The sequence below is a fragment of the Orcinus orca genome, chromosome 9 (assembly GCF_937001465.1).
Source record: "Orcinus orca chromosome 9, mOrcOrc1.1, whole genome shotgun sequence".
NCBI lineage: Eukaryota > Metazoa > Chordata > Mammalia > Artiodactyla > Delphinidae > Orcinus > Orcinus orca.
In genome coordinates, this window is record NC_064567.1 from 89,376,536 (window position 1) to 89,401,801 (window position 25,266).

At 40.0% G+C, this 25,266-nt stretch overlaps 1 protein-coding gene across 3 annotated transcripts in view; it reads left to right on the top strand.

The window, feature by feature from the left end:
• Window positions 1–25,266, top strand: part of PRKAR2B (protein kinase cAMP-dependent type II regulatory subunit beta) — a 111,077-nt gene that overhangs the window by 81,963 nt on the left and 3,848 nt on the right. The window contains exons 5-10 of one of the 3 annotated variants that reach the window (XM_004263357.3): window positions 4,783–4,889; window positions 8,338–8,491; window positions 13,123–13,224; window positions 14,634–14,708; window positions 24,211–24,276; window positions 24,405–24,543. In XM_004263357.3, the coding sequence (XP_004263405.1) occupies window positions 4,783–4,889; window positions 8,338–8,491; window positions 13,123–13,224; window positions 14,634–14,708; window positions 24,211–24,276; window positions 24,405–24,543 (643 nt within the window). The remainder of the gene's footprint in view (window positions 1–4,782; window positions 4,890–8,337; window positions 8,492–13,122; window positions 13,225–14,633; window positions 14,709–24,210; window positions 24,277–24,404; window positions 24,544–25,266) is intronic. The other 2 variants (XM_033439050.2, XM_033439049.2) reach the window with 2 other exon arrangements.

Here is a 25,266-nt window from a genome sequence, read left to right on the forward strand (position 1 = left end):
AAATGGTGCTGGGACAACTGGGTATCCACACACAAAAGAACAAGGTTGGACTCCTACTTCACACCAAGTACAAGAATTAACTCAAAATGGATCAAAGACCTAAATGTAAGCTGTAAAACTATAAAACTCTTAGAAGAGCTTTATAGAAGGGCCTCGTATTCAGAATATAGAAAGAACACTTAGAACTCAACCACAAAAGGACAGACAACCCAACTTTAAAATGTGCAGAGTTCTTGAATAATAGACATTTCTCTAGAGAAGATATTACAGGTAACCAATAAGCACATGAAAAGATTCTCAGCATGGTTAGTCACTAGGGAAATACAAGTCAGAACCACAGTGAAATACCACTTCACCCCCACTAGGATGGGTATCGTTTTTTTAAAAAGGAAAATAACAGGTGTTGGCAAGGATGTGGAGAAATCGGAACCTGGTACATCACTGGTGGTAAAGTAAAATGGTCCAAGCACTGTGGAAAACAGCCTGGCCGTTTCTCAAAAAGTTAAACATAGAATTACCATATGACTCAGCAATTTCACTCCCAGGTGTAGGTCCAAAAGAATTGAAACAGGTGTGCCAATAAATAGTTGTATATGAATGTTCATAGTCGCACTATGCACAATAGCCAAAAGGTGGAAAGAACCCAAGTGTCCATCGACAGGTGAATGGGTAAGTAAATTGTGGTGTGTGTTCGTATATAGATATAGTGGAATATTATTCATCCGTAAAAAGGAATGAAGTATGATATATGCTATAACGTAGGTGAACCTTGAAAACATTATAATGAGTGAAGTAAGCCAGACACAAAAGATCATGTATTGTGTGATTCCATTATATGAAATATCCAGAAGAGGTAAATCCACAGAGACAGAAAACACATTGGTGGCTGCCAGGGCCTAGTGGCGGGGAGAGTGGGGAATGACTGCTTAATGGGCGCACGGTTTCCTTTTGCGGAAACGTTTTGAAAGTAGGTACAGGTGGTGGTTGCACAACTTTGTGGCCACTAGTCCACTTTAAAATGGTTAATTTTATGTGACATGAAATTTTACTTCATAAAAAATGTATATGTAATCCATCCGAACATGTTGATTTACTTTAGTTTTAATATTTAGTGGTTAGAACACACTTTAAGGATGAGCTTGGGATTAACATATACACACTACTATATATAAAATAGATAATCAACAAGGACCTACTATATAGCACAGGGAACTATATTCAATATCTTGTAATTACCTATAAGGGGAAAAAAATCTGAAATGTATGTGTATAAGTGTATCAGTTTGCTGTACACCTGAAACTAACACAACATTGTAAATTAACTGTACTTCAATTCTAAAAAATGGTTTAAAAAAATCAGCTGTTTACAGAATCGATCACTGAAGCACCTTCTCAAAATCTCTGGCTTCCAGAAAACAGTTTGAAAACCACTGAGCCCTTTTGACAGCATGTGGAAGGTGGAGAGCCTGTCTTGACAGGAACAGGGAGCTCATCTCTTTGCCCTGTCACTGCTAGAGAGCTCTCCTTCTTAGACAGGTCTTTACATTGTTCCAAAATCTCCAGAAACTTCCACCCAGCAGTCCCAGTCCTGGCCTCTGGAATCACCGACGACATCATTGTGGCTGCAGATAGCATGCGTTCGCTGAAGTTCCTCCTACATCAGGGTTTCAGATTTCCTGATTGCCCTTCTTTGAGTGTTCTCGTGCTTGTCAGCAACTCCAGTAAAAGATAGGCGTCTTAAAATCCATACTTTTTTTTTTAATAGCTGCATAGCTTTCCAATGCATGGATGTATCAAACTGATTTATCCAGAGACCTGTAGATAAACTTGAGTTGTCAATTCTTTGCTATTACAATGCACATTTTGCAGTGAAAAATGCCCATGCACATGTCATTTCACAAATGTGTTATAGAATAACGTCCTAGACAAGGAATAGTGAGGTGACGGGTAGCGTGTTTGAAGTGATACCGACTGTTGACAGTGCACCCTGTGAGACCCGTTCCCATCAGCCGTCTGCCGGAGGAACCCTCCTTCCCACACCATCTCCACCAGTGTGTTAGTCTAACATTTTTATGTTTCTGAATCTGGCAGGTGAAAAAGGGTCTCTCCTTTCAATTTTGATTTGCATTCCTCTTTATTTTGAAAGAAGTTGAACATCTTTTTGTGTTTTTAAGAGCCCCTTCCCCCTTTTCTGGAAGCTTTGCAGGTCAGATCTGTATCTTTGATGTTCTAAAACCACACTGTCGTGTGTGTGTGGAGGTTCTGGTCCTTGATTGTGCCGGGCCCTTGAGTGAGCCCTTTCGGTCTGAAAACTTACATCCTGTGGTTCTGGAAAATTCATTGCGTATTTCTTTGATGATTTTCTCCCCTTTGTTATCTCTAATATCACTTTGTCTGGAGCTTCTGTCTTTTCATCTGTTGACTTTCTTTGAAGTTTTTATTTTAATTTACCTTCTTAGTTCTTTTACAAGAAAATTCTGTAATGGGGGGTACATGTCACACATTTGTCAAAACGCACCAGGTGTACAGCACCGCACCAAGGGTGAACCCAGATGTCAGCTGCGGACTTTGTGTGATAATGATGGCGGTGTAGGTTCATCACTTGTAATAAATGTACCTGCTGGTGGGGATGTTGACAGTGGGGGAGAGGCTGGGTGGAGGCAGGGGGTTTATGGAACTCTTTATGCTTTTCGCTCCATTTTGCTGTGAACCTAAAACTGCTCTCAAAAATCAAATATTTAAAAGGCAGAAAAAAATGTGGTAATCATGTTTTCAGTTTTCAACTTACCCATTTTTCTCTGATTGGCTCTTTTTCTAAATAGCCTGTTTTTCATCTCATGGATATAACATTGTGTGAACATCTCTGGGTATACAAAGTAGAACTTGCTGAAAGCTCATCACTGTTGTTGAATTTTCTAGCTCATTTGGTGTCATACTGCTGTTTATCTTAGTCTTGTAGGCTCCCAGAGGGGCCACGGAAAGCTGATGTGGAGCCCTGAGTAAGCATGCCAGGGCTGTCCACCAGTGTCCTGCTGGTTGAGTGACAGGGGGCCAGCTGTTAACATGGGGGAACCCCTCATCCCAGCAAGTGAAGGTCCTTGTTCCAGGGCACCAATCTTCACAGTAGCTGTTCTAGTTCTCTCTTATTTATTTAGTTTCTCCCAAGAACCTGACTCTGATCTTTTGTCTGGGAAGAATTGGGGTTACTATTTGGTTGCCAGGTGTTCTGTGTTCAGGGTTGAGGCATTTGGAAGGAAGGTATCAACGGATCGTGGAGGATTTGAATCGGTCTACCTGTTTCAGCTGTGTCTCAGTCCCGTTCTGACCAGACCGGGTGTTTCCCAGCCTGGAGCCTCTGGAGCTCTGGTAGGTGGTCAGTCCCTCCACACTGCAGGCCCACCTGCCCTTCTCTGGGCTGCATGCTCTCTCTGCCCCCATTTAACTTCCCTTTGCTCTAGAAATCTCCCCTCCAGTTTCCCCTTCCCATTCTCATGGTTGTGGAGTCGTACCTTGATAGTCTCTATGAAATGTTAATGGCGTCTCAAAAAGAAGAGAATCACACATGGTCTGTTCATGCTCTGATCCAGAATATTTTGTTTCTTCAACCTGTGTTTTCCACTTGCATCTTTTTCACCCTCTAATCTGTCTTCAGCTCCTTAATTTGTTTATAATACTAATTGATTTTGGCCTGGGAGTTACTTGAAGCCTTCTTATGACTTCTGACTTTCCTGTGACTGTGCACCATACTGTTTCTCCATATCCATTTGTTTTTAACTATTCAGAGGTTTTTGAATTGTTCCTGTATTTGTTCTGAGGAAAGATTTCTTTTGCCTCCTAGTTTATTCTCACTAGGTAAGGTTTATCCTTAAGCCTTGACAAGCACACTTTAGCAGAATAAAAATTTTTAAATAGTTGTTGACTGATAGGTTTGATGTTTCTGGCTTCAGTTTTAATAAATCTGTCCTAGGGTGGTATATGGTTGCTTCTTGAAGAGAACCTTAGTGACAAAAGATAGTGGTGGAATATTGGCTACAATCTTTTTTGGTTTTGCTTTTGTTGGTTTGGTTTCTATTTTGTTTTTAGTGCTAAACCAAGAAGGATTGGAGTCAGGATTTAAATTCACTAAATATTTAGGTAATCTCTATATAAATTCTAGTGATGACTAAAATAGGGAAGTGTTTTAAAAGTTTAGGTATCTTTAAAAGACATTTGCAGTAGTTCTTTATTAACTTGATCATTTTAGTTGCTAAGGTTATATTTCACAAGGTATATGATGGCTTGGTGGTTAATTTTTCATAGTAAAGTAGTGATAGTTGCAAATATTCTGAAATAGGCTAATTATAATTACTTTTATTCAGGTACTGAATATGAGAGTAAATATATAATCATCTGGTTTGTATGTGGCGAGGAGGACTATTCTATTTTTTTTTTTTTGCCGTACGCAGGCCTCTCACGGTTGTGGCCTCTCCCGTTGCAGAGCACAGGCTCTGGACGCGCAGGCTCAGTGGCCACGGCTCACGGGCCCAGCCGCTCTGCGGCATGTGGGATCCTCCCGGACTGGGGCATGAACCCGCGTCCCCTGCATCGGCAGGCGGACTCTCAACCACTGCGCCACTAGGGAAGCCCTCTGTGTATTTTTTTTTGACAAGACTTAATGGCAGTGATGATATTTCCATTTCTTTGAGCTTGTTCACAGAAGTATAAGCTAATTATGGTTCTTTAAATATAAAGCTAAACATGTTCTAGATAAACCAAGATTGTCTTTTCTTTTTTGAAAAATAGGAGCAGATGTCTCAAGTATTAGATGCCATGTTTGAAAAATTGGTCAAAGAAGGGGAACATGTAATTGATCAAGGTGATGATGGCGACAACTTTTATGTAATCGATAGGTAAGTTTTGTGTAACTTCACTGCTGAAAGGTAATGAACCTTTTGTGGAAATCTCAGTGGCTATTATAACGCCTGACAGATTAATGTACGACAATTGCTCTTCCCTCCTTACCCTTATTCCTGTGTAACTGGCCCTACACACCTACAGTGAACCCATGCAGTGAAACCGTGCTACATCATGGAAAGAGGCATAGTGTATGGAAGACTGGTGACTTTTGGTTAATCTAGAAATCTGTCATTTACTGGGAGCCTCCTCATTTGTTAACTTCTAATGGAGAGGCAGTGATGCCTGTTACAGAGTTAGAGATGGCTGTTACTGTGAGAATAGCAGCATAATACAACATCTGGGATATTGAATCCATATAACTCAATCTGTTATTATGTTTTCTAAAAAGTTTCTTCTGTTATTACTTAATGAAGTAAAACATGCTAATGGTTTAAAAGATTCAGATATTTCAGAGGGGCCTAAGGTGAAAAGTTAGTCTCTCTTCCTACTGCTTTAGCATCATCTAACCCGCAGAGTGAGTAATTGCGTGTCTTTCCAGAAGTTGTTCATGCATTATCGTATTTGTCTGTTAAAAACTCTGTAGAGAAGTTATTTAAGTGAGAAGGCCTGCATTTATATTGAAAATCTAATTTCAGAAAGTTTAAGTTGTGCTTGACTTCATCCAAGAGCAGTGTGCTTTTCAGATGTAGAGAACAAACGTATGGACAACAGGCGGGGAAAGCGGGGTGGCTGCGGGGGATGAATTGGGAGATTGGGATTGACATGTACACTCTGATGTGTATAAACTAATAAGAACCTGCTGTATCAAAAAATAAAATTAAAATCAGCTATAAAAAATTAAAGTAACATAAAAAAAAAGAACAGTGTGCTTTTAGCAATACTTAGGTAACAATCCTAAGATGTAAAAGGTGCGCAGCCTGGACTGAGTCTTCATTTCTGCACTTCTGTAACATGGTGATGAGGTGTTGATGAGACGTTTGGATTCCCCAAGCACCCCACCACCACCAACGCCCGCCCTGTTTGCATGGAACACAAATCATCTCCCAGCCTGATTTGTCGGATTACATTTGCTTCTCTGGGCCAAGTTGTGTTCTACTCAGAGGCTCCGCAGAAAATCGCCCCCCCCCCCCGCCCCCGTCTGCTTAGCACTTGTTCCCTGATCTGGGCTCTGTGGGTGGTACCTTTCATGCATCAGTAGCACATGCTCTCTGAGTCCCTCAGTCCCTCACCCCTAAGTCCGTGGTGAGCCGGGAGAGCTGCACTAGCCAGGGCTGGGGCTAGACTCTATGATTTTAGAATTGTCCCACATGTAAATTAAAGTCATGATTCTTGTACCATTAACAGCTTTCATCAACGAAACACCTCAGAAATTCTCTCAGCTGTTTAATCGTATTGAATCGTAGGGGTCTATGCGAACCCCAAAGGTAGTACAGGAATAATTTTCTTTTAGTAGGTATTTTGACTATAAAAACGCCTTACGTTTGTATATAGCACCTTCCCTTTTCAGTTAGATCCTCGTCACCCTTTCGACAGATGACAATTTTCAGGCCCACAGAAGTGATGCGAGTCGGCGAAGGTCACCCAGATGATGAGTGTGGAGCAGACCCAGCATCTGGGTCTCTTGGCCACTGTGTGTGCTCTTTTCGTGGCTCTGCCCTGCCCAGGGCTTCATGTTCTCAGGGGAGAAATCTATATGAAAATGCAGCACACGGTATTTTAGCAGATTTTTAGACTGATACGATTTCAACTGGACTAGTAGCTCACTATACTTCTCGTCAACACGTTTGTTGTGTATTTTATCCTATTCAAAGTAGAAAACATAGAAAACAGTTTTCGTGCAAACGTGTAAAGAGTATAAATAGAAAAATTAATCTGTACTTGAAAAATAACTATTCATGAAACAAATTCTGGAGGGTATCCCTGAAACAGCCATTCTAGCTGTGGATTATATTAAAAGCCAGTTATTCTTATTCATGAATATCTTTTGTCTCTAATATCTTATGTGTTTGCTTTTGTGGTATCTTTACTATTCATAATCCTTTCTTAACCTTAAAAGCACTCCCTGTTTTGTCTTTGCTAGAGTTTAGCCAACAAAATAAAGCCAAAGAATTTCTCCTGTCTGCCCTCACAGGTGTTTCAGCAAGCCTTGAAACCGTGTTCTCTGATAAGATATAGTACATGGAAAACCAGTTCTCCACAACAAGAATGCAGTTTCCAGAAATATAGGGTCTGGATAATATGCAGCGCAGTGACTGTTTTACTTGCCTAGAAGAAGAAACCCAATTAAAAGATAAGCACAGAAAGACTATAAAAAGACCAGGATCAGATATTTAGCCTGAATTTCTACCACTTTTAGATTGTGGGGTCAGTCTAACATGAAGGACCAGATGGTATAAAGAGCCAGAGAGTAAATTTTGCAGGCTTTCTGGGCCATGAGGTCTATGTTGCAGCTACTCAGCTCTGCTGTCATAGCACAAGTCAGCTACAGAGAATGCAGAAACCGCCGGTGTGTTTGTCTTTCCAATAAAACTTGATTTACAGAAGCAGGCAGCCAGTCTTGGGCCTCAGCTTGCCGGCCCCTCCTGTAGGTTATAAAGGACCCTGTAAGTACTGTACAGAAGTGCCTGACCAGATTGTTAGAGCTATATTCTGTTTAAAAATTATTTTCTTCTGATCTCAAAAGTAATACATACTCATTTTAGAAACGAAAACTCTTTAATTACACAGTGAATGTCCCTAGAATCCTCCCCAATTCTTATACTCAGAGGTCACTGCAGTCAGCAGACTCACACACATTCCTTCAGGTGGTTGTCTTGGCATATTGCATTTGGTTGCAGTCTTAGTTACATTTTAATCATTTATTTCCATACCTTAAATATTTGTTGTTTAGTCTCATTTGCCCCAGACGATGAGACAACAGACACATGGATGGGCCTTACCCTCGTCCCGTGGATGCTCTCTTCTTCCTGCTTGTCCGGAACTGGTGGTGTCTTTTTCACATATTGATGCCCTTTTATTCCTTGTTGTCATTAGAGGGGAAAGGAAACTAAGAGCCCATCCTCAGCTGCCACCCTTGGGTGTGTCCTACATCTCAGGGAGGACCCCTGTTGCCTTACTGTGCCTGCGGAAGGCTCCCAGTGCACCCAGCCAGCTCCTTCCTGCTTCTCCCCGATGTAAAGACCTCTTCAAGGATGTAGAAGAAGCTGAGGGCAGTGGCGGATCTGGGAGGAAACTGAATGGCTGGGCCAGGGCACTATTCACCCTTCTAGACATTTAAATTTTAACTGGGTGAATGTGTTATGATGTCCCAGCAATAAGACTGAGCAATAAATGATTTTTTTTTAAAAAAAGAATGAGGTTGTATTTCCCAGGGCTCATGTTTCATCGTGATGAGATTTTACTTGAATTACTTTTACGTCTTCTTTTTCACATGTGCAACAGAGGAACATTTGATATCTACGTGAAATGTGATGGTGTTGGAAGGTGTGTTGGCAACTATGACAATCGTGGGAGTTTTGGCGAACTGGCCTTAATGTACAATACGCCCAGAGCAGCTACAATCACTGCTACCTCTCCCGGTGCTCTGTGGGGCTTGGTGAGTGAAGTATTTATTTGACCTGAATGTCATTTGTAAAAATCATTATGACAGAAGCCAGGTGGCTACAGTATTTTAGTTCTAATAGGTAGATTTATTTGGGATCATCATCAGTCATCAGGGAATTTATTAAGCAACTACTAGATGCTGAACTCTTGGACACTAGGACTGTGCTGAGTTAAATCTTCATGTTCTTTTCCCAAATTGAGTCAGGAGTTTAACCTACTGGCCGTGGGAAAGACACTCAGATCCAAAATGTTCCTCTTTTACTCACTCTTAAAAACCAACCAGCCACACAAAGGCTTCAGTGCTTTTTTTTCAGATAGCTATCTGTGGTAAATATCATCATCTGTGGTTCCCAGAGTGTGGGCCCCTGACCTGTAGCATCTCTATCACCTGGGAACTTGCTAGAAATGCAAGTTGACGCCCCACTCACTGATTCAGGCCCGTTGACTCAGAAACTCTGGCGATGGGACCGAGCAGTCTGTATTTGAGCAAGGCCACTGGGTGATTCTCATGCATGCTTGAGAAACCACTATGAACTGAGTCTCTCCATGCTGTGTAAATGGATTGGTAACAACTTTGCATTGCCAAGCGGCTGTGTGGAGAAAAAATACTTGGTGCCTGATGCTTCTCACATCAGAATTTCTTGGAGGTGTTAAAAAAGAAAATTCTCTTACCTAGGCCCTACCACAGACAAACTTAATCAGACTCTCAGGGTTGGGACTCTCAGACCTGGGCTTTTAAAGAAAATTTCTTAATGGTGCTGTTTCTACAAGACTTAAAAGTTGGTTTAAAGACATTTGGGGGACTTCCCTGGCAGTCCAGTGGCCAAGACTCCATGCTCCCAGTGCAGAGGGCCCGGGTTCAATCCCTGGTCGGGGAACCAGATGCTGCGTGCCACAACTAAGAGTTCGCATGCTGCAACTAAAGACCCCCGCACGCCGCAACTAAAGATCCCACATGCTGCAACGAAGATCCCATGTGCCGCAACTAAGACCCGGCACAGCCAAGTAAATAAATATTAAAAAAAAAAAAATGGGGGTTGGGGGGGAGGGAGATTCTTTTCATAGATGATCTTAGGATGCAGAGTAGCCGACCCAAGTCAAGCTGATTCTGGACTGTGTTTAATCTGGTGCTTAGGGATCACCTGGGAATCCAGTTAAAATGCAGATTCCGATTCACCGGGTCTGGGATGAGGCCTGTGATTCTGCATTTCTCACCAGCTCCCAGCAGACACCAGTGGCTGCCGGTGCCCAGAACACACTTTAAACAGCCCTGATTTAAAGGGAGTGTTGTCAATACTTGTATTTCCTTTTAAAATTGTTGAAAACATCCCATCCTATAGTTTTGACATGCGTTTACTCGGTTATTTCTCTCAAATCCTTTTGTGGAAGGAGACGAGGTTGAAGTAACAGGAAGTTTGCTAACAATCTCCTTCCCAAGGACTGTAGCTTCAGAGAAGTTACACATTATTCAGTCACCACTCAGCCTTTGACTCCGCCGTGGATCCAACTGATAAAAATAGCTCTTGATCAGAGAAACGACATATTGTGCATTTCTTCTTATTAGACCCAGGCAGTTGCTGTTTACTTATTCAAAATGTGATGAGTCACTTTTTAAGTGGTAGAAGCAAAATTGGAATTGTTTCAGGTAGAAGGGAGCTGAAGTGTCTTAAGGGTTATCAAAGACTGGAATACCCAAAGCCAGCAAAATAAACACTCCAAACCCGAGCGGACTTGGCCCCTAGGAAGCATTTGCCTGCCCTCACAGCCTCGGGTCTCTATCTCTTTCATTAAGGAAGGTATCATTTAAAATTTAATCATCCTGATAGGGTTGCCAGCCAGGGTCAGACTGTCACATGGTAAGGAAGGCTTCTCCCTGCAGGTCCTGGGAACAAGGTCACACACTTAGCGGGTTGGCCCTTTGAATACTGAAAGTTCTCAGCCCTGGAAGGTACCTTAAACTAGGGACAAAGGCCCACCATTTCCCAGTGCGTGTGATACTTACGTTCTCAGGTAGGATTAAGCATTTTCAGAGATTTTTTTACTAATCTGTACATGTTTCAAGCTTTATGAAAGTGGGCAGTTTGTGATGATCACCTTGGGGATGTGCCTAAGTGCAGTAGGTGTTTTTAAAAAATTATAATAATATAATCAATTAATACTTCGAACCTGCTTTCTTAGCAGCTCGCCTAACTAACCCCCTTTCAGCAAAAGCTGAGTAGAAAAGAGATTTTGCTTTTAAGACCAACAGGTTGGAGCTCTGCCACATAAGTGCAGGTGTAAAGATAAGCAAATCTCAAGAGAAAAGTCCTTTGTAGAATAGTCTTAACTTTGTAAATAAGACTAGGTCACTGTTAGCCTTGGGGGATCAACTGATCTATAAGACCATGCTGGTGATTCAGAGGGGCAATGATTGATTGAAATGACTAGAATGAAAACATTTGAAATGGGACTTTGTGGATTTTATTTATATGTCACAGTGGGTGTGAAGAGGTGGGCCACTAATAGAAAATTTTTCCTGAGATGTGTAGCTCATTACGGTTAATTTCTAAATTGCTAACCTATTTCTAGTCTTCTCTGTTTTGCAGTAAACTCTGTTCATAAAATGGTGTTGCATCTGGTTCCCGGACCTGATTATTTATCTGAATCACTCGGGGAGCTTTTACGAAATACAGATTATTGTAGAGTCCTATATGCAGAGATTTTGAGTCATTAAAGTCTGGGATGTTAGAATAAACCTTTTTTTAAAAAAACACAACAGCTGATTCTGATGCAGAACCAGACTTGGAAATTATTTCAATATTTTTACTAATTATCTTGAAATTTTTTCTCTTTTAAAAAAAATGATTAAGAGTACAAGTCCAAATTACAGCCCTTCTAAAATTGTAGTAAACTAAATTGGAGAACAGGATGTTTAATTACCTAGAGACTTACATCCTCACTGGTATTTTTCTCCATCGTATGAGTTCATTTAAATTGAGCCCTAATGTGTTGGCATAGTAATTTACTAATTAAAGAACATATCCCAATTAATTTTATTTTATATTAAGATGGTATAGTTATCAGTGTATGCCGAAGTAACATAATTCTAGGGGCTCTTAACTGAGAACTAAAATAACGTTTTGTAGGAATTTTTAAAATATAAAATTTGTAGGAAAACCATTTTTTGAGCCGTTACCTTTAAAGTTTTCTCTAGTTCCTTAATTCATTGTGGTATCTTTGAGGTTAAGTAGTATAAACATAGGGACATTTTAGAATGATGAGCATGATAAACACTGGAATCAGAATCTACTCAAAAAAGTTGTAGTTTTTCTGTGCACCTTTTTAAAAAGGTGACAGAAACCCTAAAGTCAATAATTTTTCAGCATCTCTTTACATTGTACTTTCATGATTTAAAACCATTTTCTAATACTGGTTTTCATGTATTTTTTACCGCAACCCACAAGAAGCACATTAGGAAATGTCACCACCAGTGCATGTGTGTGTGTGCCTTTGTGTATAACTGAAATAAATATATAACTCAACACTTTACTAAAAGGGATGCACACTCAGATTTCCTATTCTGTTTTTTTTTTTTTTTTTTTTTATAAAAATGCTGGTCATGGGTGAAGGGAGTCAAAAGGTACAAATTTCCAGTTATAAATACATCCTGGGGATGTAATGTACAGCAGGGTGACTACAGTTAATAATACTGTATTGTATATTTGAAAGTTGCTATGTGAGTATATCTTAAAAGTTTTCATCATAAGAAAAAAAATTCTGTAACTATGTGAGGTGATGGATGTTAACTAGACTTATTGTGGTGATCATTTCACAATATGTACAAATGTTGAATCATTATGTTGTATGCCTGAAGCTAATATAATGTCGTATGCCAGTTATACCTCAAAAACAATGCTAGTCATGTCCCACCGAATTGTAACACTCCAGGGCTGTTATCTATAGCAAAAGAACTCAGTGCTAGTTTGAACTCATAGAAACGGAGTAGGATGGTGGTTGCCAGGGCCTGGGGTGGGGGGCGGTGCAGTTATAAAATGAATAAGTTCTGAGGATCCAGTGTACAAATGATGATTATGGTTAACAATATTGTGTTACATACTTGGAAGCTGCTAAGAGAGTACATCTTAAACGTTGTCACCACAAAAAAGAAGTGGTAATTATGTGAGGTGATAGAGGTGTTAACTAACCCTACTGTGGTAATCATTTAACAATATATATCAAATCAACATGTTGTGTACCTTAAACTTCCACAATATTCTGTAGGTCAATTGTATCTCAAAAAGCTGGGGGTGGAAAACGAGCAAGGAGCTGGTATATTTTTTAAATGGTGCGACAGCGCCACCTAGTGGGTGTAGCCCGCCAGTTACATGTTGGTCAGATCTCTGTTCTGAATAAAAAGTAAACTTGCTTTCTTTAAAAAACATGAATATGGTTCTATATTTTTGCTTAAAGAAATAAAATCTGAAATGAGTCATATTAGAAGGATAGTAATGTTAATTTTCTATTTCAGAATCTTCAATTATTGTTTGTTCCTTACAGGGAATAAAATGAAACTATTTCTTCAAACTTTCTTTCTCCATAAAGTCTACCTTTTAACTATCTTTGTATTTGATATTCTGCCTTTAGGACAGGGTAACCTTCAGGAGGATAATTGTAAAAAATAATGCCAAAAAGAGAAAAATGTATGAAAGCTTTATTGAGTCACTGCCATTTCTTAAATCTTTGGAAGTAAGTATATGTTTGTGCTTTTATTTTATTTTGCTTTAAAAGATTCTGTTTTGTTAGAAATACTTAGTTCTGTAGAAGGTTTCTTTGAATAATAATCTATCCATATTTTCATTTGAAAAGATTACAGTGTTTTTATAGCTTAGTATCTCTTTTACTGCCTGTAACTGCATTTGTTTTGTCGTTTACAAGTAATAGACCCCTAGGAGCATCTATAGCAGATTTATGTGTGGTCTCTATCTAAAAGCAGACTTAAACTAATCACCTAAATGTAGGCAAGAGCCTTTATAGGAAGAGGTCATCTAAATACAGAATGTCCTCACTGGCCTCTCCTTCTTTATTCCTTTCCTCCTTTCCTCTTAAAACTGACAGTCTAAGGTCTCTCTTTTTTCAGGCTACACTTATTCACACGGTGAACTTGGCAAATCCCCTGGCTTTAAATGTCTATTATGGTGATGCTTCTTAAAATTGACATCATCGGGCAAGGCCCTGCCCTTGAACACTAGGCTCATTTATCTAACTGCATAGTCAACATTTCTTCTGGGATGTCTAAAAGACATCTCAGACCTAACACATCCCAAACCTTCTTCCCTCTCTTCCCCACCTTAGCGAAAGCAATGCCATCCTTCTAGCATCTCAGCCAGAATCCTTGGGGTTGATGGACCAGTGTGCTAACATGTCTCTTTGTTGGCTTGTCAGTATCCACCGAGTAGCAAGCAATTCGGGCCACATTTCAGAACGCATATTGGGCAGCTGATCTTCTCCAGCAGTAGATATCTTTAAATAAAAATAGGTCAGGGGTTGGAACTTCAAATGCCTTCAGAGCTAGGTACATAAAAAGAAGAAATGGTAAACTTGAAAACATGTGCTCCATCTAAAGAAGCAGCTGCTAGTCCACCAGAGTTTATTTTTTGCTGCATGGAAATAAGGGCTGAGTGTTGCTGAATGCCCTGATTCTTCAAGAGAAGCTGGAAATTTAAGTTTTTATGAAAAACTTGTTTAAAATGCTGGCAGTTAATATAACACACACATGCGCACACACAAACCCACACACGGCTCAATTTATTTGGCCTATAGGCTACCATTTTTAAACCCCTGAAATAGTTACGATTACCTACCTGATTAGTCTGTTTAATATAGTTGTCCCTGTGTTTCCACAGGGATTGGTTCCAGGACCACCCCGGTGGATACCAAAATCTGCGGATGCTCAAGTCCCTCACACTGGTCCCTCCTTAGCCCTCGGGTTCCACATTTGTGGATACAGAGGGCCCACTGTATATTTATTGAAAAAAATCTGCATATAAGTGGACCTGCACGGTTCAAACCCATTTATATTATCAAATACAAGAGTAATTATATTATTAAATACAAATACAGTATTATCAAGGGTATTATCTTTTTTTCCTTTATAGGTTTCTGAGCGCCTGAAAGTGGTAGATGTGATAGGCACCAAAGTATACAACGATGGAGAACAAATCATTGCTCAGGTATAATACTTTTTATGGATTCAGTTTGGGGTTATTTTCCAAAAGACTCTTATACACTGTAAGTCTTGATAAAATTTTCATGTGTGTCTATAATTAGTATGTAGTGATGGGTTAAATGAATATTCTATCAAATGACCTGTTAAAAATGGTTTAATTTACAGCCATGAAGCTATTTTGAGTATTTTTATTTTTGTAACTAACTCTTAATGAATATGTATTAAATCATCAAATGGATTTCTGCATAATTTTATATTTGTACCTGGCATGAAGGTCACATGTATAAAGAATGCCATTTATAAGAGGAAAACAAATGGTAATCACTCCATGAGATTTATTAATAAGGACCCAGAATGTGCATCGGAAGATGTAGAAGTTTGCACAATCGGTTCACTGGCAAAACTTCCTGAGGCTGCTTCCTGATGAAATAAACCAAGAAGGGAACACGCTGCACCATGTACTGTACTGGCTTCCAGGCGCTACAGGCACTAGGGGGGCCAGCATGCTCTTTAACCTCTAATGCTTTTCTAAGATCCCATTGGAACCAGAAGCAATACATACGTATCTTGGTTAGAACAGACCTACCAAGAAGTAGGATTTATGAAGACAGTTAAAGTTTACAGATAAAGCATACCAACAATAGTACCTTATTTCCTAGTTACAGTTTTGAAACATTGATTGCATGATTTAAACAGATTTTTAATAAATTCTGTAATTTTTGTATCACAATATTACCCTGTATTGTAATCTTTATCTGAAATATTGTCTCTTTCGATATATGTGAAACAAGATTCAAAGTGTGTGAGGCTGAGAAAAGAGTAATTATTTTATTTTATATTATTATTTTTTAACATCTTTATTGGAGTATAATTGCTTTACAATGGTGTGTTAGTTTCTGCTTTATTACAAAGTGAGTCGGCTATATATATAACCCCATATCTCCTCTCTCTTGTGTCTCCCTTCCACCGTCCCTATCCCACCCCTCTGGGTGGTCACAAAGCACCGAGCTGATCTCCCTGTGCTATGCGGCTGCTTCCCACTAGCTATCTATTTTACGTTTGGTAGTGTATATATGTCCATGCCACTCTCTCACTTTGTCCCAGTTTACCCTTCCCCCTCCCTGTGTCCTCAAGTCCATTCTCTACGTCTGCCTCTTTATTCCTGTCCTGCCCCTAGGTTCGTCAGAACCTTTTTTTTTTTTAGATGCCATATACATGTGTTAGCATACGGTATTTGTTTTTCTCTTTCTGACGTACTTCACTCTGTATGACAGACTTCAGGTCCATCCACCTCACTACAAATAACTCAATTTCATTCCTTTTTATGGCTGAGTAATATTCCATTGTCTATATGTGCCACATCTTCTTTATCCATTCATCTGTCGATGGACACATAGGTTGCTTCCATGTCCTGGCTATTGTAAATAGAGTTGCAATGAATATTGTGGTACATGACTCTCTTTGAATTATGGTTTTATCAAGGTATGTGCCCAGGAGTGGGATTGCGGGGTCGTATGGTAGTTCTATTTTTAGTTTTTTAAAGAACCTCCATACTGTTCTCCATAGTGGCTGTATCAATTTACATTCCCACCAACAGTGCAGGAGGGTTCCCTTTTTTCCACACCCTCTCTAGCATTGTTTTTACATTTTTTGATGATGGCCATTCTGACTGGTGTGAGGTGATACCTCATTGTAGTTTTGATTTGCATTTCTCTAATGATTAGTGATGTTGAGCATCCTTTCAAGACTTTGTTGGCAATCTGTATATCATCTTTGGATAAATATCTGTTAAGGTCTTCTGCCCATTTTTGGATTCGGTTGTTTGTTTTTTTGATGTTGAGCTGCATGAGCTGCTTGTAAGTTTTGGAGATTAATCCTTTGTCAGTTGCTTCATTTGCACCTATTTTCTCCCATTCTGAGTGTTGTCTTTTCCTCTTGTTTATGGTTTCCTTTGCTGTGCAAAAACTTTTAAGTTTCATTAGGTCCCATTTGTTTATTTTTGTTTTTATTTCCATTTGTCTAGGAGGTGGGTCTAAAAGGATCTTGCTGTGATTTATGTCATAGGATCTTCTGCCTATGTTTTCCCCTAAGAGTTTTATAGTGTCTGGCCTTAATTTAGGTCTTTAATCCATTTTGAGTTTATTTTTGTGTATGGTGTTAGGGAGTGTTCTAATTTCATTCTTTTACATGTAGCTGTCCAGTTTTCCCAGCACCACTTATTGAAGAGGCTGTCTTTTCTCCATTGTATATTCTTGCCTCCTTTATCAAAGATAAGGTGACCATATGTGTGTGGGTTTATCTCTGGGCTTTCTGTCCTGTTCCACTGATCTATATTTGTTTTTTGTGCCAGGACCACACAGCCTTCATTACTGTAGCTTTGTAGTATAGTCTGAAGTCAGGGAGCCTGATTCCTCCAGCTGCGTTTTTCTTTCTCAAGACTGCTTTGGCTATTCAGGATCTTTTGTGTTTCCATACAAATTGTGAAATTTTTTGTTCTAGTTTTGTGAAAAATGCCATTGTTAGTTTGATAGGGATTGCGTTGAATCTGTAGATTGCTTAGGGTAATATAGTCACTTTCACAGTGTTGATTCTTCCAATCCAAGAACATGGTACATCTCTCCATCTGTTTGTATCATCTTTAATTTCTTTCATCAGTGTCTTATAGTGTTCTGCATACAGGTCTTTTGTCTCCTTAGGTAGGTTTATTCCTAGGTATTTTATTCTTTTTGCTGCAGTGGTAAATGGGAGTGTTTCCTTAATTTCTCTTTCAGATTTTTCATCATTTGTGTGTAGGAATGCAAGAGATTTCTTTGCATTAATTTTGTATCCTGCTACTTTACCAAATTCATTGATTAGCTCTAGAAGTTTTCTGGTAGCCTCTTTAGGATTCTCTGTGTATAGTATCATGTCACCTGCAAACAGTGACAGCTTTACTTCTTCTTTTCCAATTTGGATTCCTTTTATTTCTTTTTCATCTCTGATTGCTGTGGCTAAAGCTTCCAAAACTATGTCGAATAATAATGGTGAGAGTGGACAACTTTGTCTTGTTCCTGATCTTAGAGGAAATGCTTTCAGTTTTTTACCATTGAGAACGATGTTGGCTGTGGGTTTGTCATATATGGCCTTTATTGTGTTGAGGTAAGTTCCCTCTAAGCCACTTTCTGGAGGGTTTTTATCATAAATGGGTGTTGAATTTTGTCGAAAGCTTTTTCTGCATCTATTGAGATGATCATGTGGTTTTCCTCCTTCAATTTGTTAATATGTTTTATCACATTGATTGATTTGCATATATTGAAGAATCCTTGCATTCCTGGGATAAGCTGCACTTGATCATGGTGTGTGATCTTTTTGACGTGCTGTTGGATTCTGTTTGCTAGTATTTTGTTGAGGATTTTTGCATCTATGTTCATCAGTGATATTGGCCTGTAGTTTTCTTCCTTTGTGACATCTTTGTCTGGTTTTGGTATCAGGGTGATGGTGGCCTCGTAGAATGAGTTTGGGAGTGTTCCTCCCTCTGCTATATTTTGGAAGAGTTTGAGAAGGATAGGTGTTAGCTCTTCTGTAAATGTTTGATAGAATTTGCCTGTGAAGCCGTCTGGTCCTGGGCTTTTGTTTGTAGGAAGATTTTTAATCACAGTCTCAATTTCAGTGCTTCTGATTGGTCTGTTTATATTTTCTATTTCTTCCTGATTCAGTCTCGGAAGGTTGTGCATTTCTAAGAATTTGTCCATTTCTTCCAGGTTGTCCATTTTATTGGCATAGAGTTGCTTGCAGTAATCTCTCGGGATCCTTTGTATTTCTGCAGTGTCAGCTGTTACTTCTCCTTTTTGATTTCTAATTCTATTGATTTGAGTCTTCTCCCTTTTTTTTAAAGATGAGTCTGACTAATGGTTTATCAATTTTGTTTATCTTCTCAAAGAACCAGCTTTTAGTTTTATTGATCTTTGCTATCGTTTCCTTTATTTCTTTTACATTTACTTCTGATCTGATCTTTATGATTTCTTTCCTTCTGCTAACTTTGGGGGGTTTGTTCGTCTTTCTCTAATTGCTTTAGGTGTAAGTTTAGGTTGTTTATTTGAGATGTTTCTTGAGGTAGGATTGTATTGCTATAAACTTCCCTCTTAGAACTGCTTTTGCTGCATCCCGTAGGTTTTGGGTCATCGTGTTTTCATTATTTGTTTCTAGGTATTTTTTGATTTCTTCAGTGATCTCTTGGTTATTAAGTAGTATATTGTTTAGCCTCCATGTGTTTGTACTTTTTACAGATTTTTTTCATGTAATTGACATCTCTAGTCTCATAGCATTGTGGTCGGGAAAGATACTTTATACGGTTTCAATTTTCTTAAATTTACCAAGGATTGATTTGTGACCCAAGATATGATCTGTCCTGGAGAATGTTCCGTAAGCACTTGAATAGAAAATATATTCTGTTGTTTTTGGATGGAATGTCCTATAAATGTCATTTAAGTCCATCTTGTCTAATGTGTCATTTAAAGCTTGTGTTTCCTTATTTATTTTCATTTTGTATGATCTGTTCATTGGTGAAAGTGGGGTGTTAAAGTCCCCTACTATGATTGTTTTACTGTCGATTTCCCCTTTTATGGCTGTTAGCTTTTGCCTTATGTATTGAGGTGCTCCTATGTTGGGTGCATAAATATTTGTAATTGTTATATCTTCTTCTTGGATTGATCCCTTGATCATTATGTAGTGTCCTTCTTTGTCTCTTGTAATAGTCTTTAAAGTCTATTTTGTCTGATATGAGAATTGCTCGTCCAGCTTTCTTTTGATTTACACTTTCATGGAATATCTCTTCCGTCCCCTCACTTTCAGTCTGTATGTGTCCCTAGGTCTGCCGTGGGTCTCTTGTAGACAGCATATATACAGGTCTTGTTTTTCTATGCATTCAGCCAGTCTGTGTCTTTTGGTTGGAGCATTTAATCCATTTACATTTAAGGTAGTTATCGATATGTATGTTCCTATTACCATTTTCTTAATTGTTTTGGGTTTGTTATTGTAGGTCTTTTCCTTCTCTTGTGTTTCCTGCCTAGAGAAGTTCCTTTAGCACTTGTTGTAAAGCTCGTTTGGTGGTGCTGAAATCTCAGCTTTTGCTTGTCTGCACAGGTTTTAATTTCTCTGTCGAATCTGAATGAGATCCTTGCTGGGTAGAGTAATCTTGGTTGTAGGTTTTTCCCTTTCGTCACTTTAAATATGTCCTGTCACTCCCTTCTGGCTTGCAGAGTTTGTGCTGAAGGATCAGCTGTTAACCTTATGGGGATCCCATTGTATGTTATTTGTTGTTTTTCCCTTGCTGCTTTTAATATTTTTTCTTTGTATTTAATTTTTGGCAGTTTGATTAATATGTGTCTTGGCGTGTTCATCCTTGGATTTATCCTGTATGGGACTCTCTGTGCTTCCTGGACTTGATTGACTATTTCCTTTCCCATATTTGGGAAGTTTTCAAGTATAATCTCTTCTAATATTTTCTCAGTCCCTTTGTTTTTGTCTTCTTTTTCTGGGACCCCTATAATTCAAACGTTGGTGCATTTAATGTTGTCCCAGACGTCTCTGAGACTGTCCTCAATATTTTTCATTCTTTTTTCTTCATTCTGCTCTGTGGTAGTTATTTGCACTATTTTATCTTTCAGGTCACTTATCCGTTCTTCTGCCTCAGTTATTCTGCTGTTGATCCCTCCTAGAGAATTTTTAATTTCATTTATTGTGTTGTTCATCATTGCTTGTTTGCTCTTTAGTTCTTCTAGGTCCTTGTTAAACGTTTCTTGTATTTTCTCCATTCTATTTCCAAGATTTTGGATCATCTTTACTATCATTACTCTGAGTTCTTTTTCAGGTAGACTGCCTATTTCCTCTTCATTTGTTTGGTCTGGTGGGTTTTTACTTTGCTCCTTCATCTGCTGCGTTTTTCTCTTTCTTCTCATTTTGCTTAACTTACTGTGTTTGAGGTCTCCTTTTCGCAGGCTGCACGTTCGTAGTTCCTGTTGTTTTTGGTGTCTGCTCCCAGTGGCTAAGGTTGGTTCAGTGGGTTGTGTAGTCTTCCTGGTGGAGGGGAGTGGTCCCTTTCTTCTGGTGGATGAGGCTGGATCTTGTCTTTCTGGTGGGCAGGACCACGTCTGGTGGTGTGTTTTGGGGTGTCTGTGACCTTATTATGATTTTAGGCAGCCTCTCTGCTAATGGGTGGGGTTGTTTTCCTGTCTTGCTCGTTGTTTGGCATAGGGTGTCCAGTACTGCATCTTGCTGGTTGTTGAGTGGAGCTGGGTCTTAATGTTGAGATGGAGATCTCTGGGAGAGCTTTTGCCATTTGATATTACATGGAGCTGGGAGGTCTATGGTGGACCAATGCCCTGAACTCGGCTCTCCCATCTCAGAGGCACAGGCCTGACACCCAGCCGGAGCACTAAGACCCTGTCAGCCACACGGCTCAGAAGAAAAGGGAGAAATAAAGAAAGGGATAAAGAAAAAATAATAATAAAATAAAGTTATTAAAGTAAAAAGTAAAAACAAATATTAAGAATAAAAAAATTAAAAAGTAATAAAGAAAAGAAAAAGGAAAGAAAGCAACCAAACCAAAAAAAAATCTACCAATGATAACAAGCCCTAAATAAAAACTATACCAAAAAAAAAAAAAGGGACAGCCAGAACCCTAGGAGAAAGGGTAAAAGCAAAGCTATACAGACAAAATCACACAAAGAAGCATACACATACATGCTCACAAAAGGAGAAAAAGGGAAAAAATATATATACCTATATATTATAAAAAAAAAGGAAAGAGAACAACCAAATCAATAAACAACTCTACCAGTGATAATAAACTCTAAATACTAAACTGCGATAAACGTAAAACCAGAAGCAAATTAGATGCAGAAAGCAAACCCCACGTCTACAGTTGCTCCCAAAGTCCACCTCCTCAATTTGGGATGATTCGTTGTCTATTCATGTATTCCACAGATGCAGGGTACATCAAGTTGATTGTGGAGCTTTAATCCGCTGCTTCTGAGGCTGCTGGGAGAGATTTCCCTTTCTCTTCTTTGTTCGCACAGCTCCTGGGGTTCAGCTTTGGATTTGGCCCCTCCTCTGCGTGTAGGTCGCCGGAGGGCGTCTGCTCCCACTCAGACAGGATGGGGTTAAAGGAGCAGCTGATTCGGTGGCTCTGGCTCACTCAGGCCGGGGGGGAGGGAGGGGTATGGAGTGCACGGCGAGCCTGCGACGGCAGAGGCCGGCGTGACGTTGTACCAGCCTGAGGCGCACCATGCGTTCTCCCGGGGAAGTTGTCCCTGGATCCCGGGACCCTGGCAGTGGCAGGCTGCACAGGCTCCCGGAAGGGGGGTGTGGATAGTGACCTGTGCTCACACACAGGCTTCTTGGTGGCGGCAGCAGGAGCCTTAGCGTCTCATGCCCATCTCTGGGGTCCACGCTTTTAGCCCCGGCTCACGCCCGTGTCTGGGGCTCGTTCAGGCGGTGCTCTGAATCCCCTCTCCTCACACACCCTGAAACAATGGTCTCTTGCCTCTTTGGCAGCTCCAGACTTTTCCCCGGACTCCCTCCTGGCTAGCCGTGGCGCACTAGCCCCCTTAATAAGGCTGTGTTCATGCCATCAACTCCAGTCCTCTCCCTGGGTCTGACCAAAGCCCGAGCCTCAGCTCCCAGCCCCGCCCGGCCCAGCGGGTGAGCAGACAAGCCTCTCGGGCTGGTGAGTGCCGGTCGGCACCAATCCTCTGTGTGGGAATCTCTCCGCTTTACCCTCCGCACCCGTTGCTGTGCTCTCCTCCGTAGCTCCGAAGCTTCCCCCCACCCACCCCCCCGTCTCTGCCAGTGAAGGGGCTTCTTAGTGTGTGGAAACCTTTCCTCCTTCACAGCTCCCTCCCACTGGTGCAGGTCCCGTCCCTATTCTTTTGTCTCTGTTTTTTCTGTTTTCTTTTGCCCGACCCAGGTACCAGGGGGAGTTTCTTGCCTTTGGGCAAGTCTGAGGTCTTCTGCCAGCGTTCAGTAGGGGTTCTGTAGGAGTTGTTCCACATGTAGATGTATTTCTGATGTATTTGTGGGGAGGAAGGTGATCTGCACGTCTTACTCCTCTGCCATCTTGAAGGTCTCTCAAGAGTAATTATTTTAGAAGGCAAATAAACAAGTAAATCAATCAATCCTCCCACACTTCCCACATACATACAGATTAGCGCAGTCAGAGATTGGGACGACATAGAGACAAATTAGAGAACAAGGCTGAGGGTCTACGATATAAATTGAAAAACCGCAAAGTATAGAGCACTTTTGAAATGATTTTTTCAGATTACTTTGAAATAATTACAGGTTCACAGGAAGCTGCAAAAAGTCCCACGAACTCTTCACCCAGTTTCTCCCAGTGCATCTTGCATCGCTAGTACAATATCAAACCTAGGAACGTGACATTGGCACAACCTACAGGACTTAATTCATTAGTTTTACATGCAATTTGAGCACGTTTTGAAAGCAAAATTACATGGCTGTCGATAGACCTATTATGATTTAAGATACTTGAAAATTTAACATGAAGCTCTTATGAAAACCTGATATAAAGGTAAGGGAAAGGAGATATGTATACTATACTTAGAATTTATTAAAGGTATCTTTAGATACTAGTTGTCTTTTAAGCATTTGTAAACATACAGGTCTGCACTATAGTATAGTATAATCGAGACTCAACATTCCTTGTGATATAATCTGATACCGTATTTCTTGAATTGTACTAAAGAGTTTTGAAATACCTCAGTTTCTCCAGAATCACTTTGAGAGGCTTAGGGAGGTCAGTATCTGCTATCTTCTGTAATTATACTACTGTACTTAATTCAGAAGGCATCCTTGGAAGTCAAGGCAGTTTGTTTAAAATCCAAAACGAGAATATGGCTATGTGTAGTTAGAAATGGCAACACTTCCTTTTAGAAATCTTTTTGGGGCCTTGAGGTGGCTTGTTGGTAAACTAGCATCTAGAGCTTGGTCCCCAGCCAGATGCAGGACAAATATCTGGGCCCACACATACTGCTCCCTAAGCAGTCTGCTTGCTTCCTTCTGTTTGGGAGTCGCTGGGTTATCTTGGGTCGCCATGCTGATGCTTGTAGATCAGGACCCACAGAGTGGCACATTTTAGCATGGGAGCAGCTGACAGAGGCAATGCTGCTGGGAAACGGTGCTAGCATTTCTAACTATGTATGTGCTTTATCCAGGCTGCAGTTCAGGCAAAATTCTTACCTCAGTGTTGTTGGCCATATTTTCTTGGCTAGTTTTAGCAGAAATACCGTGCTAGATAGTATATCATTTCAGATAATTTTTTACAAACGAAGTTGTTACAATGTAATTGTCGATCTTAACGTCTCAACTTAGAAGGGGACATAGCCTGCTCCTGTGGGGTTTCACCTTTCAGGCAAATCATGGTGGGATTGATTTCAGGGGTGTGACGGGCGCCGGGATTGCCGTCAGCTAAACTTGCATTTTCACCCTCAGTTTTTGTTTTATTCTGATAGGGAGACTTGGCTGATTCTTTTTTCATTGTAGAATCTGGAGAAGTGAAAATTACCATGAAAAGGAAGGTAAGTCCTAAAAATCCATGAAATATGAGCAAGAAACATAATAGATTTTCCTTCTGATGTTTAGACTAAGGTTAACTTTTACTTTTCTTAAGCTGAGTCAAAGTTAATACTTTCCATCACCTTGTCAGGGTAAGTCAGAGGCGGAGGAGAACGGTGCAGTAGAAATCGCTCGGTGCTCTCGGGGACAGTACTTTGGAGAACTTGCTCTGGTAACTAACAAGCCCCGAGCTGCTTCCGCACACGCCATCGGGACCGTCAAATGTTTAGGTAGGACTCACGCAGCCCTGGGCATGCTTACCCTGGTTGAAATCATTCTGTCTGCATTGTACGTATTCATGTTGTACAGATTATCTTACTGGGTTCACAAGTTTTATGGTCCCCACAAAATACAACAAGTTTAGGATTCATTGCATTATAAAGTCGATTTGTAGAAGCCAACATTTTTCCTTTAAAATTTTTCACACACTTATAATTTTGTGTTCTTTTTTATAGGCATGAAATAACATTTTAGTATGTCATTAAAATAAGAATCCTGAGTACCAAGTTTTATATCGAATTTTTTAAATAAACAACATACACTGTGTTCCTCAAAAAAGGAAGGCTCAAACAGCATTTTTATAAGGTACACTAAGCTTTGAAGGGCAAGCTGGAATGTCTGTAAGAATACTTACTCGTCTTGTACTAGGAATCAAAGGTTCAAGCTTGTCGGAGCACAATAAAATCTTGTTCAGCTGTTTATTACTTCTGTGTACCACACAGCAGCTCAGCAGAAATGCCATCTTCAGCTGGAAGACATCTATATATAGCTGAGATTTTATATATGAGACATAACTTAGTTTAATAATGAAAAATATAGTTCAGGAGATATCAGTACAGGTGACATTTTCTCTCTCTTTTAAAAGATTTATTTTTATTATTTATTTATTTTTATTTGTTTTTGGCTGTGTCGGGTCTTAGTTGTGGTGCATGGGTTCTTCGTTGCGGCACGCG